The sequence below is a fragment of the Poecilia reticulata genome, linkage group LG15 (genome assembly GCF_000633615.1).
Source record: "Poecilia reticulata strain Guanapo linkage group LG15, Guppy_female_1.0+MT, whole genome shotgun sequence".
In the NCBI taxonomy this organism is placed as follows: Eukaryota; Metazoa; Chordata; class Actinopteri; order Cyprinodontiformes; family Poeciliidae; genus Poecilia; species Poecilia reticulata.
Window position 1 is genome coordinate 9,563,839 of NC_024345.1, and position 17,969 is coordinate 9,581,807.

Here is a 17,969-nt window from a genome sequence, read left to right on the forward strand (position 1 = left end):
TGAGTTAATATGCCAGATTCCCTCCTCACCCTCGTCTTGATAAGAACAGAGAGCAGTACGCTGGTTTCTGTCCAGACTGTGATCAAGCGCACAGCTGACACTTGGTGCACAGACAGTTTCAACTTTACGCACAGAGAACACCATGGAACTCCTTATTAATCATGCCAAGAACAATATCTCTCAGAGAATCCTCTCTGATCTGGACGCTTTAACGAACCAGAGGATTTGGAGCGTCTAGCGCAGCTGATCGGCTTCTGCGGGGTTTTTCTCCCGCTGAGGGAAGTCAGTGCGGGATCAGGAAACGATCAGAGTTCTGTCGTTTTCTAATCACGTCATTTCGTGAAATGTTACCTGATTTCAAAAACTAACAAACACTGAATAGAAGAGCTGCCATCGATACAGTTGCAGCCAAGCATGATTTAATGTTACACAATACAGTTTTACCAAGTTGCTCAAAGTCTAAACTGGCATTGCTGTGCATTTAAGGTGTAAAGTTTACCTTCGACCAAACGCCCCCCAAAGGCATCCCAGCGCCCCCCTTTTGTAAAAATGTCTGCTAGCGCCCCCTGCCGTCCTCTGAACGTCCCCTGGGAGGGGCGGTACCGCCCACGTTGGGAACCGCTAATCTAGAGTATCTCCTCACCACTTTGTTGGGATCATTGCGGTGGTTTTCCATACAGTGCTTCACCAATTCCTGCTGGTCCAAGTTTCTGGCCCCACAGAACGGACATACAAATGTCGACCGGTTTGGAATATTGCTACATGCCAAAAGATACAAATGCATTAAAAAAAAGTCAAATCATTCCTTAGAAGAACAGATGCTTCTTGAACCATCAAATGAAACATGACACTGTGTGATAACATGTGTGTACCTTGGTATAGGTTGGGATGTGGGAACCACAGGGACAAACTTGGGACAGTTGGCTATCTGCTCTTGTACTTTGGAACACGAGGAAATGTGGGACCTCATCTTTACCAGAGACACCTGTTGAACAGACCCGATATTATTACCTGCATGTCTGATATGATGAGATCAGCTCCATGTCAGTCAGAGAAGATGGATATCAAAACATCATCAGTAACTCATTGGGAGATATACAGTGATGTAAGGACCAATGGCAGGATTTCTTTAACATGAAGTAATTATTCTGGACCTTTTTGCTGCAGCCCCTGCAGGGGGCTTTGTAGGAGGCCAACTGTTTCTCCACATTGGAGGAGCGCTCCACTTTTTTGGGATCGAAGGGCACACGACAAAGAGGGCAGAGGGGCGAGGCCACCTGAAGACATGGCTGCAGACATTCCCCACAGAACCTAAAAGACAAAGACAAGAGACATCAGTTCATGAGCTTCACCCAGAGCTACTGTGTAGCCCACTGGAGTCAGACATATTGAAATATGATTTTATTGATACTCTCAGAGACATTTGCATTATTAGATTTATTTATATGCTATATTCCCCACATTTAGTAAATGCTAGAATTAAACTGTCTTAAGATTCCTGTTTAATTCTTCGATTTGTTTTATAACTAGACTCCTGTTGATTTATTTCTGCCTGCAAAGATCAGAACAACAAACTAATAGCAGAATTATTAGAAAAACAAAAGAGAGAAAAGAACCACTGGACTCAGAGACAGCTTCCAGGAATATTTTTTCTGTGACATACTAAATAAAAACATTCTCATACTTCCATATTAACCTTTTCATTTAAAAAGTGCTGGTCATCCATTACTGATCTTATCAAAGATTGCCACATTCCATGTAAAATGCGGCAATAGTCTATCTTCACAAATACTAAGAAAGTACAGATGCAAGGTGATGATGGTGTTTCGAGGGTCAAAGTTCAATACTGACAGTGATTACAAGAACAAATCTCAGCTGTTAGCTTTGTACATAGAAGGAACTGTAACACAGAGATTATAAAATCATCTATATCACAGTTAAATCTTGCAGCACAGCTTACTGCAAGAGAAAAAAAAGTATGTGTTCTGTGACAATTGGTTTCATAAAAAAATATCTTTCAGTGACAAAAGTACATTATAAATAAATTTCCATGACAACATCATTTTTTTTCCTACAAGAAATCTGAAGATTATGAACTACAACTACAGAAACTACAGCAACGGTTCTGATTATCCAGTCCCATCGAGGAGCTTCTCTCATCTTGATGAAGGCAGAATGATTCTGAGTGAGACTGAAAAATATAAAAAGACGAATACTGACACATAAAACGTGTGACATGAATGCAGGAGACATTTTTAGGTGATTTGGTTCATTGTGTCTCTAACCTTTTTTTATTACTGCAGGTACAATGCTATATTGGGTACAGTAATACTATGGCAAAATTTATACAATAAGGCAGAGGTTCCCAAACTGTGGGGCGCCGCACCATTGCAAGGGGGGCGCGGGATGGATAAATGGAAAAAAAAAAAAAAAAAGTATAACAGGGAGTCTCTAAGAGTCTCTCCACGTCCCCCAAAGTCTAACTCTCCCTATTGTAATACACAGGGGGGGCCAGAAAATGTTTGGAAACCACTGGGGGGCAGGGGGCCCAGGAGAAAAACTTTGGGAACCACTGCAATAAGGCATGATAAATGAGGATGCTTTACAATAATTCATGTACAAAGCTTCATATATGAATGAAGAGGTTTTCTCTATATCTTTCCTTGCTCCACAGAAACAAATCATAGTAACAGAAACAGAGTATTAATGCTAGCAAAAATGAGCATGAATTAAATTAGGCTTATTTAATCAAAAGTGGGAAAAGGGCGGTAATAATAAAAACAACAGTAATAACACAAGAAGGATGAGAATATTAGACAAAATAAAACTAAATTAGCAAAAAACGATTATATTATGCTGTTACAGCTAATATTTTGAAATCATCAATGTGTAGATACAATAAAGAGGAGCAAAACTATATATTTATATTTATTGAGGTATACTTATTATTATTTTAGTTATGCATTTGACTTACCTTCGAGAGTTGCTATTTTTAAACTTCGCCTTCTTTCTTTTAAAAAAATCACAAAAAAGAAATTTGGATTCTGAAAAAATATTCTGATGCTAAATAAAAATATGGTAAAAATTCTAATAACAATACTGATTGTAAAATCCTCAAAATCCTAAGTTAAAAATTATCTCTGGAATAAAGCAGACAATAACGATCCTACTAATATCACCAATTGATTTATTGTTTATTGCCAGACCTAATTCTAACATGTCATTTCTTATTTTAAAGTGATTGAGCAGGTTTTTCCATGCAGAGTCCCTAGTATACCGCGTCACATACGGATTTGTTTTGTTGATAGTTAAACTTAGAAGCTGTCTTCTGGTATTTTAATTGATGGTTTATTAAGCCATAATGTGAATTAAAGACATCAGAGTCACTTTAGTGTTTTTATTTATGGGCTACAAAGGTAAACTACCTGGTTGATGTTTCAGACTTTTTTTTTTTTAAACCAGAGCTCATTACTCAGTAAAAACAGTCAGGAGTCCCTACTGTATTTGAGTGTTTGTCATTCTGTGCTCATCCGGTTCTATCAGAATCTGGTCTGGGACTTGTTGAAGCCACATGATGAAATGTTTGGACCACAAACAACACGGCGAGTAACCGCGGAAAGCGACATCTGGCCTCTGACAGTGAAATAAGAGCAGGGTACTTTACGTGTGTCCGCAGCTGGCGATGCTGACGGGTTTGTGGTAAACCTCTAAACAGATGGGACAGGAGAACTGGCTCTCTACGCCCTCAGGGGGGGCTGCCAGCGGGCCGGGGCCGCTGCTGGACTGCTGCTGCTGACGAAACTGGGTGCTCGCCGACACAAAGCTCCGAAACATCGCCATCATGGAGTCGAAGAGGAGCCGCAGTTGTCGACAAAAGCTTCACCCGGGACTAACAGTTCAAACTAGCTAGTGCATATTCCGTACAGCGGAGGGGGAAAAGGGGTCCCTCTACTACGGCTTTTGCTAAGAAACAAAAAATAAAATACAGAAATGTCTCCTCTGTTGTTCAGCTTTACTTCCCCCTGGCTGGAGAAGACATGCCAGAGTAGTAAACATTGGAAGCAGCGCTCTCTGGCGACTGAAAGCACGACGCTGTGATGCTTGACCTCAATTAAAACCCTAGACCCACAAACGTGTGGATCGCACGGAATGCTGCATCCAGATGGCTGTGAGATCAGCGCTGGCGGCTCGAGAGAAGCGGCTGCTCGCGAGGCTTTGACGTGGCGCTCCGCGCGCTCAGCTTTCTGGAAGATGAAGTCCCGCGGTTCATCTGCTGGTAGCAGGAGGTGGGTCTGAGGAACTGCAATCCCACAGAGCAGTTCACCCATCAGCAGAAACACGAGAGAGGAAACATGAGCTTCAACCCATCCTTTGTCCAGTATGTCCACTCTGCATGCCTAGGTGGGCCCCATATGGGGGAAGAAGGGCAGACATATGGGTCCCATATGGGTTTGTCGGCGGGTTCCACGGTGGCCCCACATGGATTTGCCCATGTAGGGCCACAACCCACATGGGCCCTACATGGGCAAACCCATATGGGGCCCACCTAGGCATGCTGGCAGGGTCATATAATAATTTTAAATTACTGGCTCCAAAGAGCCAATAATCACAAAGTACCAGATAAAACTGATATTTACAATTGTTGCTGAAGGGGCAGTATTGTGGAAATGACTTTTTCCCCCAGCTTATATCATGTTATAATGTCATTCACTTATCAAAACATACCTGGAGTGTTGACTTGATTCTGCATGTTTTAAATCTTTATGGCAACCATTCGGCTGTGCAAAACGCCTGGTTGGATCCTGGTTGAGATGCAGCTCCTTCTTAGAGCAGCAGTCGCCAGGCTGAGCTTCCACCTCACAGAGCAGCCCTACCTGCAACTCAGTCACTCGGCCCCTTTAGACTAGCCAGCAGCAATTAGCAAACACCTGGTAGAACTGTGAATCTGCTGAGCTCCTTATACAAGCTACTTCTCAGTGCAAAATTGGTTTAAATGTTGTTGAAAGGTTAATAGAGGAGCAATGTAGTGATGACTTCCTACCTCTGCTGAAATGCGACAAAATGAAAAAGTTCAAAGGGTAACTATATTTATGAGGCTATACTTGTTTTGCAAATAAGCTGTTTTATTTTGTTTCTAAACATCCCTCTGCCTTTACATTGACACACTAACAAAATAAAGGATTTCTTAATACAGAAAAAGAACAAACATGACACTGAATTAAATACCTTTAGAAACGACATAAACCATGAAAATCATGGTTGTATATGGAAAACTTTATTTATACGCACCTACTGTCTCACCCTGAATTCCACTAGGTGGTGGTATTGCACCACGAGTTGGTTTACAATCTTGAAGAAAACTATCAGAAGAAGAAAGGTAGTAAGAGTTGTGGTGGTTCGTAAACATCCCATCTAAAACAGAACGACCTGCTCTGATCACTGGAGGTACTCAAGGCTCGTGTCCCGGGCTGGAAACACGTCCAGCCGTGCTGCGATGTGTCAGGTGGAAGAAGAGTACCACGAGCAGCTGGAGCGCGTGGATACACCCAGGTAGGCGGTATAAACCTCCACGCGCCTGGGGAACACAGCACAGAAAATGCCGGTATTTAAAGACTTCGTTTGGGTTTTCAGTGACGCAGCAGAACTTTATGAAATGAGAAGAATGTTTTTGAATGGCAGGAACTAATGTGGTGAACGGAGCTACAACCATTTAAAATAAAAGGACCTCCAGATTGTTGTGATGACTACGATATATTTGTTCAAGAGCTGGGAAAAGTTATTTACCGATTTTCAGAAACATTACAAAGTGAATACAAAAACAAATTGGGAAAAAAAGAAGATGGATCATTTATTTGCTGCATTATCTGTTCCACTCTGTATGGTATTTTAGTGTATTTCTAAAACATTTTAATATGCAACTTATTTAACCAAACAGTCTTTCTCTCCGTTGTTAGTGCTTCGAAAAAATGTGTCAAATGCAAAGAGGAGCTGGCAGCTGTGGTCATCAGAGCAGGCGACGCTTACTGCAGGTAGGACATGATGCTGGTCAGGAGTCACTGCACACAGCAGCATCACTCAGCCACTGTGAAAACGAGTGGCTGAGTGAGAGTAAGTGATGCAGTTTGAATCACTGTAAATTATTTAATCTGCAGGTGTTTGTCATAATAATTAGGATCTATAAAACAGATGTTGCTCATATCAATGAGCAAAGTTTTGAAAGTACCGTGCTTCCTGCCTTTTTCTCTCATTCTGTTTGTTTCCCAGGAAGTGTTTCAGAGAGAGCTTCATTCACAAGTTCAGAGCCATGCTGGGTAAGACCCGGGTCATCTTCCCCGGAGAGAAGGTGAGGAGGTCACTGACTCACTAACCGGATCATCCTGCTCACCTTGACTGGATGGTTTTAAATCCAGTTCTTCTATTTTAGCGGTTCTCAACGTGGGCGGTGCCGCCACCAAGGGGGCCTTCAGAGGACGGCAGGGGGCGCTGACGGATATTTTTACAAAAGGGGGGCGCTGGGATTCCTTTGGGGGGCGTTTGGTCGAAGGTAAACTTTACACCAGTGGTTCTTAACCTTTTTTGAAGTACCGAACCCCCCAGTTGCATATGCGCATTCACCGAACCCTTCTTATTCCAACCCCTCCTCCCCCCCTGACACAAAATACTTTGCGGTATTCTGATTTAGTAATAGGGCTGCACAGTGGAGCAGTTGGTAGAACTGTTGCCTTGCAGCAAGAAGGCTCTGGGTTCGATTCCCGGAACCTGTCTTTCTGCATGGAGTTTGCATGTTGTCCCTGTGCATGCGTGGGTTGTGTCTCCTGTGTGTCTCTGTGTGCTGCCCGCTTCCATGGAAGGACAACAGAAAATCGCTCTTATAAACATGTAATTACTAAAATCACGACACACTCACTTTGTATCCCTCTGAAAAATGAACCCATTTAAATAAAGAAATCCCTCCATGGATGATTCCACGACAGAGAGCGTTCATTGTATAGCGTTAACACCGGAGCTGTAAGTGGTCCGGTATGAAACTGGTGTGATAGAACAACGGTACCACAACACTTTTAAAGTTCAATAAGCAGAATGCAGAAATTGTTTCCGTTGATTTAAAACAGTGTTTCTCAACCTTTTTTGGCCCAGCGCCCCCCCAGCCTTTATCCAGGTCCCTCACCGCCCCCCACCAAAGAATTTGCAGGCTACTTTGCACTGACCATTATTTTATCATTAATATTACTATCACTATTGTAGATGTTTTGATTGTTATGCATGTTTCTGCATTTATCATCAAAAATAATTTCCCAGAGAACAAAAAAGTCATGTGAATAGAAATTATTTTCACAGGCATCTATGGAGAGCGAAACATGGATTATATCTTTATATAGACCTCTCTATTGATTTATAGATTGATAGTTTTACTGGACAGAAATTACAAAGAACAAATCTGGTTCTTAATAAAATCCTAATGAGTCAAATTGAAAGTGTCATGGAGTCATCAGCCTCATGACATTAACACTGACATGAAAAATAATATTGAAGAATAAATATATCAAATCTCTAATTAAAAGCATAAACAAGTGATCAGTTCGTTACTGTTATGGTCTGTAAGATATATTTATTCTCAGTACTAGATGTGGTCTCAACAAACCCATGGCATTTCAACAATATTATTTTACCTTTTATCTGGAAATAGTGTTTATTCTTGCCATACAGTTCTCTGTATTAATTATTGCTCGAAAGGTCTTGCCATACCASTTTATTCCTCTGCATTTACTTTAGTTTCTTAGTTTATTCTTGCATTTTGTTCTTCATTCATTTCCATTTAGTTTCCTTTGATTAGTATTATCCTCTCTTGGTTTATATGTCCACTTTAGTTTCTTTCCTGTTGCTAGATTTATTTTATCGTTTATTGACAATCAGTAATCTCATCACCTGCTGCGCCGCCTAAATATACACATGATGTGTTTCACATCATGTTTTAATTTTTTCACTGTTCAGCGTCGGATTCTCTGTTTTTATGCCATAATTCACATCTCGTTCGTCGCTCCGTTTTATGTCCCGCTTCTCCTGTTTCAGAGTTTTGCGCAATGTGAGTCTTTTTTTTTTTTTAAAGCACCAAAGGTGCAGGGCGGTCGGGAAACATACCGACATAAACTGACATAAACCTTTTAAAACAACGGAAACAATTTCTGCATTTTGATTATTGACATTTAAAAGTGCTGTGTTGTTCTATCACCCCCGTTTCATACCGAACCACTTACAGCACCGTGTTAACGCTATAAAATGAATGCTCTCTATCGTGGTATCACCCATGGAGGGATTTCTTTATTTTTTCATTTAAATGGGTTCATTTTTCAGAGGGATACACAGTGAGGGTATCGTGATTTTAGCTACCAGTAGCAGGAGAACGGAGCCGCGCCAAGAAGCTAACAGAAGCTAACAAATACTGAATAGAAGAAGAGCTGCCATCGATACAGTTGCAGCATGATTTAATGTTACACAACACAGTTTTACCAAGTTGCTCAAAGTCTAAACTGGCATTGTTGTGCATTTAAAGGTGTAAAGTTTACCTTCGACCAAACGCCCCTCAAAGGCGTTTGGTCGAACATTTGTAAAAATGTCCGCCAGCGCCCCCTGCCGTCCTCTGAACGCCCCCTGGGGGGCGGTACCGCCCACGTTGAGAACCGCTAATTTAAAAGGTTTATGTCAGTCTGCCTTTTCCCCATCGATACGCCCTGAACCTTGAGGGTTAAAAAAAAAAAAAAAAAAAATACGATGCGCACTTTGCGCAAAACTCTGAAACAGGAGAAGCGGGACATAAAACGGAGCTACGAACTAGATGTGAATTATGGCATAAAAACAGAGAATCCAAAGCTGAACAGTGAAAAATCAGCACATGATGTGAAACACATGAGGATTAGGCGGCACAGCAGATGATGAGTGAAGATTAATGGTGCTGAGCGTCAATAAATGATAAAATAAATCTAGCAACAAGAAAGAAACTAAAGTGGACATGGTCCTCTCTTGGTTTATTACCAAGAGAGGACAATACTAATCAAAGAAAACTAAAAGGAAATGACTGAAGAACAAAATTAACTAAGAATTAACTAAGAAACTAAAGTAAGTACAGAGGAATAAAGTGGTATGGCAAGATATTTCGAGCAATACTTAATACAAAGGACTGTCAAGAATAAACAGACACTATTTCCAGATAAAAGGTAAAATAATATTGTTGAAGTGTCATGGGTTTGTTGAGACCACATCTAGTACTGAGAATAAATATATCTTACAGACCATAACAGTAAAGAACTTATCACTTATTTATGTTTTTAATTAGATTTGATATATTTTTTTCTTCAATATTATTTTTCATGTCAGTGTTAATGTCATGAGTCTGATGACTCCATGACACTTTCAATTTGACTCATTAGGATTTGATTAAGAGCCAGCTTTTTTATTTGTAATTTTTGACCTGTAAAACTATTAATCTATAAATCAATAGACAGGTATAAAGATATAATTCATGTTTCTGTCTCATATTATTAATGGGTTAAAAGGATCTGGAACTTTTGTTTTTCCACTGAAAGCTCTGGTTTGCACAATAAATGCCATGTAGGTGAAATTTTATGGATGATACTCTGATGTCCCATTCTCCTGAAAGCAGCACAGAGCTGCACCACCAGAAACTCACAGAAACACTGAAGAGAGGAAGGGTTATGATTAATGTAGTTACAGTTCTATCCATGTTTTAATGTTGCAGAGCTCAGTCGTTTGCAAATAGTTCAAAGTTTAAACTGGCATGTTGTACATCTTTTATCTGCTATTTTGTGTAATATTTAACAACTATAAAATGGCACAGAATAAGAATAGTTTTTCCACTCTGATTGGCTACTGTTAGGCCTACAAATTTGAAGTTGAATGTTCATTGCATTTTTGTAGACACCTGTGAAAATAATTTCTATTCCTATGGTTTTTTGTTCTCTGGGAAATTATTTTTGATGATAAATACAGAAACGAGGATAAAAATCAAAACATCTACAATAGTGATAGTAATATTAATAATAAAATAATAGTCAGTGCAAAGTAGCCTACAAATTCTTAGGTGGGGGGCGGTGAGGGACCTGGATAAGGGCTACCAGGGCGCTGGCCCAAAAAAGGTTGAGAAACACTGTTCTATTTAGTCATGGAGATTTTTTTTATTATTATTGTTATTACTATTATTATTAGTAGTAGTACTAGTCTTAAAAACCAGAACTGTTATTCTCAAATTCCATCCACCAAAAGACTTTGGAAAAAGAAAATAGCATGAAAATCAGGTTTTAACTGCCTGAGGTCAGACCTGCTGAGTCAGATTTTCTAATGACTATAGCACCCAAAGTCTATTTTCTATTCAACTTAAAATTGTTGGTTGTTGATGTATAGTACAAACCTGTGTGAAAGTCTGACTGGTGGAATAGATATCATCATATGTAAAATACTCAGCTACTGGATTTCAATAAAGCTGTGATGGCAGTAATGTTGCTGCATACTGGATGATGGTATCAGATGTGATGTGTATCTGTTTTCTTCTTTCCTCGGCTTTTTTGTCTGTACCTTCCATCACTATGAGCTTTAGCATCTGCCTCTGCTGCCTCAGACTCTGTCCAAAATATTACATTATCATAAAAAAGGCAGGATAGTAACTCTTACAATACATTATCAAACAATTACTGCATTCTAAGCAGTTTTTTTTTTGTATGAAAATTGCTCATACTGATAACTGCAACGATTATGTATTATCAATATATTGTGCAGCCCTATATTTTATACACACCCAGACATGAAAGCAATTGGACCGCCTAAAATTAAATGATTTGGAGGATTGACAGTGTAATATTAATAAGACTTGTCATTTGTCAGGTCATTTCTTCTCCTCTCACATCTGGAGGTACCAGTAGAACCGAGTCCGTCCAAACTGAGCTGGAAACTCCCATGTGTTCTGGCAGCTGTAATGGTGAGTTCAGTGGAAGTCGTATCTCTGAGCATCTCCTCTGTCTGCAGGTGCTGCTGGCGGTCTCCGGGGGTCCTTCTTCCTGCTCAATGCTCAGCCAAGTCCAAGAGGTGTGAACATGTCATTCAGCCTTTCCCCTCACACAGACCGGGGTGTGTCTCAGTGAAACCTGGTCATATCATAGCATCCAGTCGCTCTTCTCGCGCAGGAGTTTTAGGCTCTGACTGGATTAGTTTTTTATTATAATGCGCATCGAACCTAGCATTTTATCGCCCCTGAAATGCTGTTTTCCAGAAACCAGTTCCAGACTGAAAAATTGCTCATGCAAACGGCATGTGGTGTTTGCAAACAGATATCTTTATGTATAAATGCAATTTAATTCAGTTTATTTTTATAGCAGCAATTAACAACAGAACAGATGTGATTTCAGATCACTTTACAAAAAAATAAATAAATAAATTTAGCCCAACTATGCAGACAGATCCCTGGTCAATTACCTACCTAGTTATCAAACAATGCAGCCAGGAGGCCTGACCCCATGCATGTTCCAGTCTCAACATGAACCTGTTACTACACTGCAAAAACACAAAATCTTACCAAGAATCTTTGTCTAGTTCTAGGGCAAATATTTTAGTATGCTTGAAATAAGTAACTTTTCAGCAAGACATAGGAGCATGTTTTAAGTCAATATTGAATATAGATAAGAAAAAAGCACTAGTACTACTGGGAGATTTCTTCACTTACAACTTTTAAACATTTTTCCTGCTTTAGGTGAAAAACTGAAGTGTTTAACCGGTGTTTATGTCATGCTCTGTCTCCCTCTCAGGGTGTGAGTCAGAACGCTCATAAAAAGCTGCGCTTCTTCCCTGGGATCGTTTACATCGATGGTAAATTAAATCATTTCTGTAACTCCAAATATTTCCTCTCTAGCTGAAGGAAATCTGTTAGATGCATCTTTTTTGTGTGTGTGTGCGTGCGTGTGTGTTTCCAGAGGGTGGCGCTCTTGGCCAGTGTAAAGAGATGAGACAGAAAACAACATCTGAGCTGTGTGACATGTTCAGGTCAACCGGTTTCCCCTTCTACATCCTTCCTCTGGAGCAGGTCAGTATGAGCGCAGGGACAGGCCTGTTTCCACAGTTACAGATAGGCCTGTCAAAAATTTTGCGGGACATTAAATTGCCCCAGCAGTTATTGCAATAAATTATGATATTGTTGTTTGGATATAATGTTAATGGCTTAATAAAGCAAGAACACATTCTCAAAGATCAATAAACTTTCAATTCTAACGAATATTTAACAGTGGAACTGGAGGACATTTTAAATATCCAAAATAAATAAATGAAACAACAGAAACGACAAATAAAATGAATTGTGAGTCTCTTTAATTTTTGCGTTTTCATCCCTTCTTCCAGGTTCTGGACCTCCCTGGATCCGTCTTGACTCCCTCACCGCTGTCAGACCAACCAGGCTCCGCCTACAAAGCAGCTGTGGATCTCTTCCTGCAGAGGGGCGACAGCAGCAGTGATGGAAAGGCTGAGGAGCAGGAGTGTGTGTCGCTGCCTGCTGTTCAGGAGTCACACACATGGCTGCTGCAGCAGCTGATTGGCTCAGCTCAAACCCTGACAGCCAAACAAGACCTGCTGAACACACTCAGGTTGGATCACCTGGAATTCTTCCGGATTATTCTTAAAATATACATCAGCAAAGTGTAACATGTTTGTTTATATTAATTAAAATACTACTTGTTATAAGACGGTTTATTTTCCTAGAAAATGTTGTTATTGTCTTGACTGAATAATAACTGTCATAATTTAGTTCAAAGATTATAAGTCAGTAGACAATTGAGATCAGGGCCGACACAAGACTTTTTGGGGCCCTAATCTGATTTTAATTCAAGACCCCCCATAGCAACATGTCAAAAGCAGATATTTCATTAGTCCTAGGCTACACTGTATGCCTACTGTTATTAGTGTCATTTGTAATTAGATGACATCATGTCTGTGTTATTATGCTATTGATTTGAACCTTATGATGCTCAAATTAATTAGCATTGTGAAAAGCGGAGTGATATTTAACTGTAGCTTATTAGTTTAATGTTACGAAAGTAACAACTGGAGGCAAACAGAATTTACAGTAAACAAGGTTGCAAGTTTAATATCTTTTGTTTTTCAAATTTGGGACAGGTGTGTGAAATGTGCTAAACATTTGCAATCTATCACTACAAAATAAAATGAAATGATGAGTTTGGGGGCCGCTGGCTGACTTTGTAGCACTGTTAGCTACAGTTAATGGCACAATTTTGGTTCCCAATCAAACTGAGTCTAACGGAATATCAGGTGTGAAAACAGCCTAAATCCTTCACTATTTTTTACAATCAGCAGCATCCAAAAAGAAAAAAACCCATAGACTGGCTGATGATGCGGATCGTGCAGCAACTCCACGTTCCATTCTCTGTCCTCCATTTGTTGAAGCATCACTCATCCTCATCGGTTTTCCCCCAAACTTCGGTGGCCTGACTGACTGACTTTCCTCCTGCAGGCAGCACCTGCTGGTGCACACGGCTCGGACCAGAGGCTACAGTAAGCTCATGCAAGGAGACAGCTGCACCAGACTGGCTGTGAAGCTGCTCACCAGTATCTCACTGGGTCGAGGAGCCCAGCTGGCCCAGGACACGGTGCGTACCGGAGCAGACCATACGCCCAGCAGCTCCCATCAGACCACTTTAGATGGAACAGATCTGATTTTGTTGTTTCCAGGGCTTCTCTGACTGCAGATACGGTGATGTAACAGTAGTGAGACCCATGAGGGAATACTCAGCCAAAGAAATAGCTTACTACAATCATATGTTCAAGGTTCCATCCGTTGTCATTCCAAACCTGGACACAAAGGTGAGGTACCATCTGATCACCATCGCTCTCCTCTTTTTGCTTCAGAACAGGACGACTTTGTTTCTGTCCCGATTATCTGAGGCAGACATGTTTTTCCCTCCCAGATGCCAGACAAGGCCAGCATCCAGCGCCTGACCCAGAGCTTCGTCACCAAGCTGCAGGCTGACTTCCACTCCACTGTCAACACAATCTACCGGTCAGTCTGGACGGAGGTCCAGCATCACTGCACTGCAAAAACATTCAATCTCATTTCTGGTCTAGTTTCTTGTTCAAATATTTTCAAATATCTTGAAATAAAACAAAACTAACTTACAAATAACTTTTCAACAAAGTTTAGGAGCTTTTTTTTTTTCCAAATCTGTAAATTACTCGTATTTCACTCATGACATTGGAGAAATGTCTCGTTTTAAGTGAAATAATCCGCCAATGGAACTAGTATTTTTTTAACCACTATTTCGAAATCACTGACTAAAACAAGCTGTCCACCTGTGAGCATGGAGGAGCTCTGAGGTTTGGACTTTTGGCAGTGAAGTGTGTGAAGAAGAGCAGAGAATGTCAGACAGCTCAGTTGAAACGTCTCATTGCTGAGAGAACACAAACGGAGCAACATCTGGACTGATTAACACAGCATCACAGCTCGACCTTTTAACCTTTCGTGTTTTTAGGACCGGGGAGAAGCTGCAGACGGCAGACAGGGGCTCCTCCGCCCCTGAGGACGCCGAGCGGTGTGTGCTGTGTGTGTGTGGTCTGGACACTGCTGCTGGTGAGTCACAGCAGCAGCATGTCTTCCATTCACACTGTAACTTTTTACATCTTGCTCTGCAGAGCAGTGGCATGCTGAGATATTCTGGGTATCAGGTGCTCACATGGAAGTACTGACTTTAGGCTCATCTTGAACATCGTGTCTATATCCCTTTTTCAAATCAATATCCATGTGCTCTTATGCAGATGCTTAATGTTCATCCCAGAAGAAAGAAATCAACTCAGAACAGCTTGATGAAATGGTAGAAGTAATGACATGTACATAAGTACTCACAGCCTTTGCTTAATACTTTGTTGATGCACCTTTGGCAGCAACTCCAGCTTCTTCCAGCAGATCATTTCATTCCTGTCTGCGGTTCTTCTCCAGCTCCATCAGGTTGGATGTTAGACATCTGTCCATCTGCCATTTTCTGATCCCTCCAGAGCCGTCCAGTCAGATTCCAGGTTGGACTCTGGCTGTGCTGCTCAGCGACATCCACAGAGTGGTTCTCTAAATGAAAACAGAGGCTTTTGTTCCAAACTGATCCTTTTCTCACATTGTTTCTGATAGGAAATGTGACGAGTTTCACTGATGACACTGGTCATCACTGGTCGAATGAAAATTGTTCTAAATCTAAATTTGCCTGTATGTGTAATTATGAGCTTAGCCGTAACTCATGGACCGTTACTCACACCTCATTTCTGTGCATTCAGAGCCGCGTAACAAGATAAGAAACATTCATGTTTAACTTGAGAATGATACCGTTTTCAGGTTCTTTATGGAGCTCTGGCTCTCTGCTGCCGATCAGTGAAGTTAGTGTTTTCTCCTGATTTCCAGAAGAGGCTTCAGCGCTCCAGGCCACGCTGATTTCTGAGCTGCTCTCTCAGAGCTCAGGTGAAGTATTCCATCAGGATGATTCCAAACCATGTAAAGTTCATTTCTGCTCTTACTGATTGTAGAGCAGGTGTCATTTCTGGTATTATGTGTCTTCTGGGGAGCAGTTACATCAGTCCTCTGACTTTAACAGAGTGTGTGTCCTTGTTTCCAACACAATTCCAGTGAAACCAGAACCACCTGCTACTGTTGGACAGTGTTGCTCCTCTGAAAGACCCTGTGGGGGGGCAGAAGGGACTGATGACTGCTGTAGGTCTTCAAGGTAAGAGTCGATTATTATTTACTAAAGTCTGACCACCAGGACAGGAGGAACACCTTGGATGCAGAGCCAGGTCTCTGTATTGTCCTCTCAGCCTATCCAGGTTGTTGAAGGACAGGGACGAGGCAGTTTACAACACTTTGAGCACCAGAAAAAGCTCTGTGCTGCCATCTTGTGGGCTCTTTGTCTTCCAGGGACCATGAGGCCACTGACCTGAGGAGCCTGCTGTGCTACAGCTGCAGACGGACTGTCAGAGACATGGTGAGTGGAAACTATCCCATGAAGTTTAGGATCCTGATGGACGTTCTGTATGGTCTTTTCTGTCCCCTAATTGGTGGACCAAATGGGGATTTTACTTTTCCAAGGTTTCCCCCAGAAAACCTGCCAAGCCTGGTGGTAGAGGTGGTAGGGTCAGTAAGTATTAAGAAATGTTAAGTTACAAAAATTTGGAGGTGAATAATTACATTTGGTGGACAGGACAATTGGTTTTCATCAACTAAAGCCCAGTTCAAGGAGTCAGCTATATAGTAAATGGTCTGAACTCATAAAGCACTTTTTCAGTGCTTTGCCTACCAATCATGCACAGATTGGTAGGCAAAGTGCCTTTCCCCAGGGCACATTAACATGTGATGGGAGGAACCTTGGGCCAAACCTACAACCTTCCGATTACAAGACAACTACTCTACCGACTGAGCCACAGACACTACATGACTGGCTATAAGTCTAGCTTAATCCATCTTTACTGTCACTGTTATTGGTGCATAAAAAAAAATCCTATTTAAAACAAAAATAGGTGGGGAGGAAAGTGAAGCCTGGAGACCCGCCAGACTTATAATGCACTGGGAGGAAACCCTGCTTCTCTAGAATAACTAAAGATCCAGAAATGTGCTGGTCTGGTCTCTGGTTCCCATTTCTATGCAGAAAGAAGGATTTTCATGAAGTACCAGGATTTCCATAATGATACATTAATGTATATTTAAAAGTGTTTTTGTCTTTTTCCAGTCCATTTTCTTTTTCTGTTTTCCTCACAGTCTTCAGTCGATCGTCTCCCTCAGTATGTCCTGTCAGAGGCTCAGAGGAGACAAAACCGGTGAGACATCCAGCCTTCACACTTTGTACAGGATGATCAAATATTTTATCTGGCCTACTTTGATCCCACATTTCAATCACTCATCAGCAATCAGGCATACTGTTCAGTAATCAGACTGTTTGATCGAAAACAGCTGGAAACAAAAAATGTTTTCAGTCCTGAATCTGTTTGAAAGAAATCAAAAGTTTCTGCAGATCTCAGGTTTCAGACAGTTTGTTCCAGAGCAGAGGAGCAGAGAAACTAAATGTTTAATTCTAGTTCTGGGAACACTGACTGTTCAGGTCCCACATGGTTCATACCTGATAAACTGACTCAGTGAGTGTAGACAAGTAGGGTCCTTTGGTGACACACAGATATAAACTCTGTGTCACCTACCACATTGTTTGCTACCACATCAGCATACATGTGATTTACATCTCAATACAAACCACTTATTCAATCACATTGATTGAATAAGTGGCCCCGGTAAACACCCTTGAGAGACCCCAGATTTATATTTACCAATTGATTCAAAAATAATCCCTGGCAAATTGGATCTAAACCAGTTTAGCATCAGACAACCTGAACCATTTTCAAGCCTATTAGTACGTTGTGATCACTGAGATCCAGTAAGACCAAGACAGTTCTACTTCCGGTTTAGTTTTATTGACGATCTGCTAAGTGGAACATTGTTTCAGCTGGAGCACTAATGTATTACCGGTAATTATTATAAAGTACACTTATTGAATTTATAATCCTTTTAACAAATAAATGAATATCCATCTGATCATTCTGGATAACATTACAAAACTAAGTATTTTGGCCGCATTATTTTACACACCATTAGGAAATGTGATCCAGTATGAGTTTATGATGGTTGGTATTGGTAAGGCAAAAGCTCCCCACACTGCTACTTACTAATGTACACATAACAATTACTCTCACCTTCATCTTCTGCAGGTCTGCAATGAAAGAGCAGATTAGCGAGTTTCTGCTGGACGATGCTGATGAAAACGATTAGAGGGACAAGATGATCAAACATGCCTTAATTTTTTATTTTTAATGGTGGAACTTCTTGTAACTAGAATTTCTCAATGTGTATCGATAAAGTAAATATCCTCTCTCTGAAATCA

General features: G+C 40.9%; 2 protein-coding genes across 6 annotated transcripts in view; one reads left to right on the forward strand and one right to left on the reverse strand.

Moving 5' to 3' along the window:
• Positions 1 to 4,201, reverse strand: part of rnf166 (ring finger protein 166) — a 13,953-nt gene extending 9,752 nt beyond the window's left edge. Inside the window, exons 1-4 of one of the 2 annotated variants that reach the window (XM_008429122.2) lie at positions 3,665 to 4,187; positions 1,155 to 1,311; positions 873 to 985; positions 644 to 758 (exon numbers count right to left, since the gene is read on the reverse strand). In XM_008429122.2, the coding sequence (XP_008427344.1) occupies positions 644 to 758; positions 873 to 985; positions 1,155 to 1,311; positions 3,665 to 3,843 (564 nt within the window). In that variant the 5' untranslated portion in view covers positions 3,844 to 4,187. Of the gene's footprint in view, positions 1 to 643; positions 759 to 872; positions 986 to 1,154; positions 1,312 to 3,664 lie in introns of both variants that reach the window. The other variant, XM_008429121.2, reaches the window with a different exon arrangement.
• Positions 4,202 to 5,316: 1,115 nt separating this feature from the next.
• On the forward strand, positions 5,317 to 17,969 carry ctu2 (cytosolic thiouridylase subunit 2 homolog (S. pombe)). Of its 4 annotated transcripts, none has more exons than XM_017308804.1 (16): positions 5,317 to 5,550; positions 5,955 to 6,029; positions 6,265 to 6,343; positions 11,035 to 11,094; positions 11,811 to 11,871; positions 11,976 to 12,085; positions 12,397 to 12,638; positions 13,523 to 13,658; positions 13,741 to 13,872; positions 13,977 to 14,068; positions 14,538 to 14,635; positions 15,452 to 15,508; positions 15,674 to 15,770; positions 15,962 to 16,028; positions 16,799 to 16,857; positions 17,797 to 17,969. In XM_017308804.1, the coding sequence occupies exons 1-16, from the start codon at positions 5,495 to 5,497 to the stop codon at positions 17,855 to 17,857; spliced, it is 1,482 nt and encodes a 493-aa protein (XP_017164293.1). In that variant the 5' UTR covers positions 5,317 to 5,494; the 3' UTR covers positions 17,858 to 17,969. The 4 variants fall into 4 exon arrangements, 2 of the variants coding, with proteins under 2 accessions (XP_017164293.1, XP_008427345.1); XM_008429123.2 differs by having other exon boundaries at positions 5,318 to 5,550; positions 15,668 to 15,770; XR_535525.2 differs by lacking the exons at positions 15,962 to 16,028; positions 16,799 to 16,857; positions 17,797 to 17,969 and having other exon boundaries at positions 15,386 to 15,508; positions 15,668 to 15,710.

Bases quoted from the DNA above. Each gene is read 5' to 3' on its own strand.
- ctu2 (XM_008429123.2), top strand. From the start codon at position 5,495: ATGTGTCAGGTGGAAGAAGAGTACCACGAGCAGCTGGAGCGCGTGGAT. The intron at 6,344-11,034 runs GTGAGGAGGTCA...CTCTGTCTGCAG, and splicing joins TCATCTTCCCCGGAGAGAAG to GTGCTGCTGGCGGTCTCCGG. The intron at 14,636-15,451 runs GTGAGTCACAGC...CCTGATTTCCAG, and splicing joins TGGTCTGGACACTGCTGCTG to AAGAGGCTTCAGCGCTCCAG.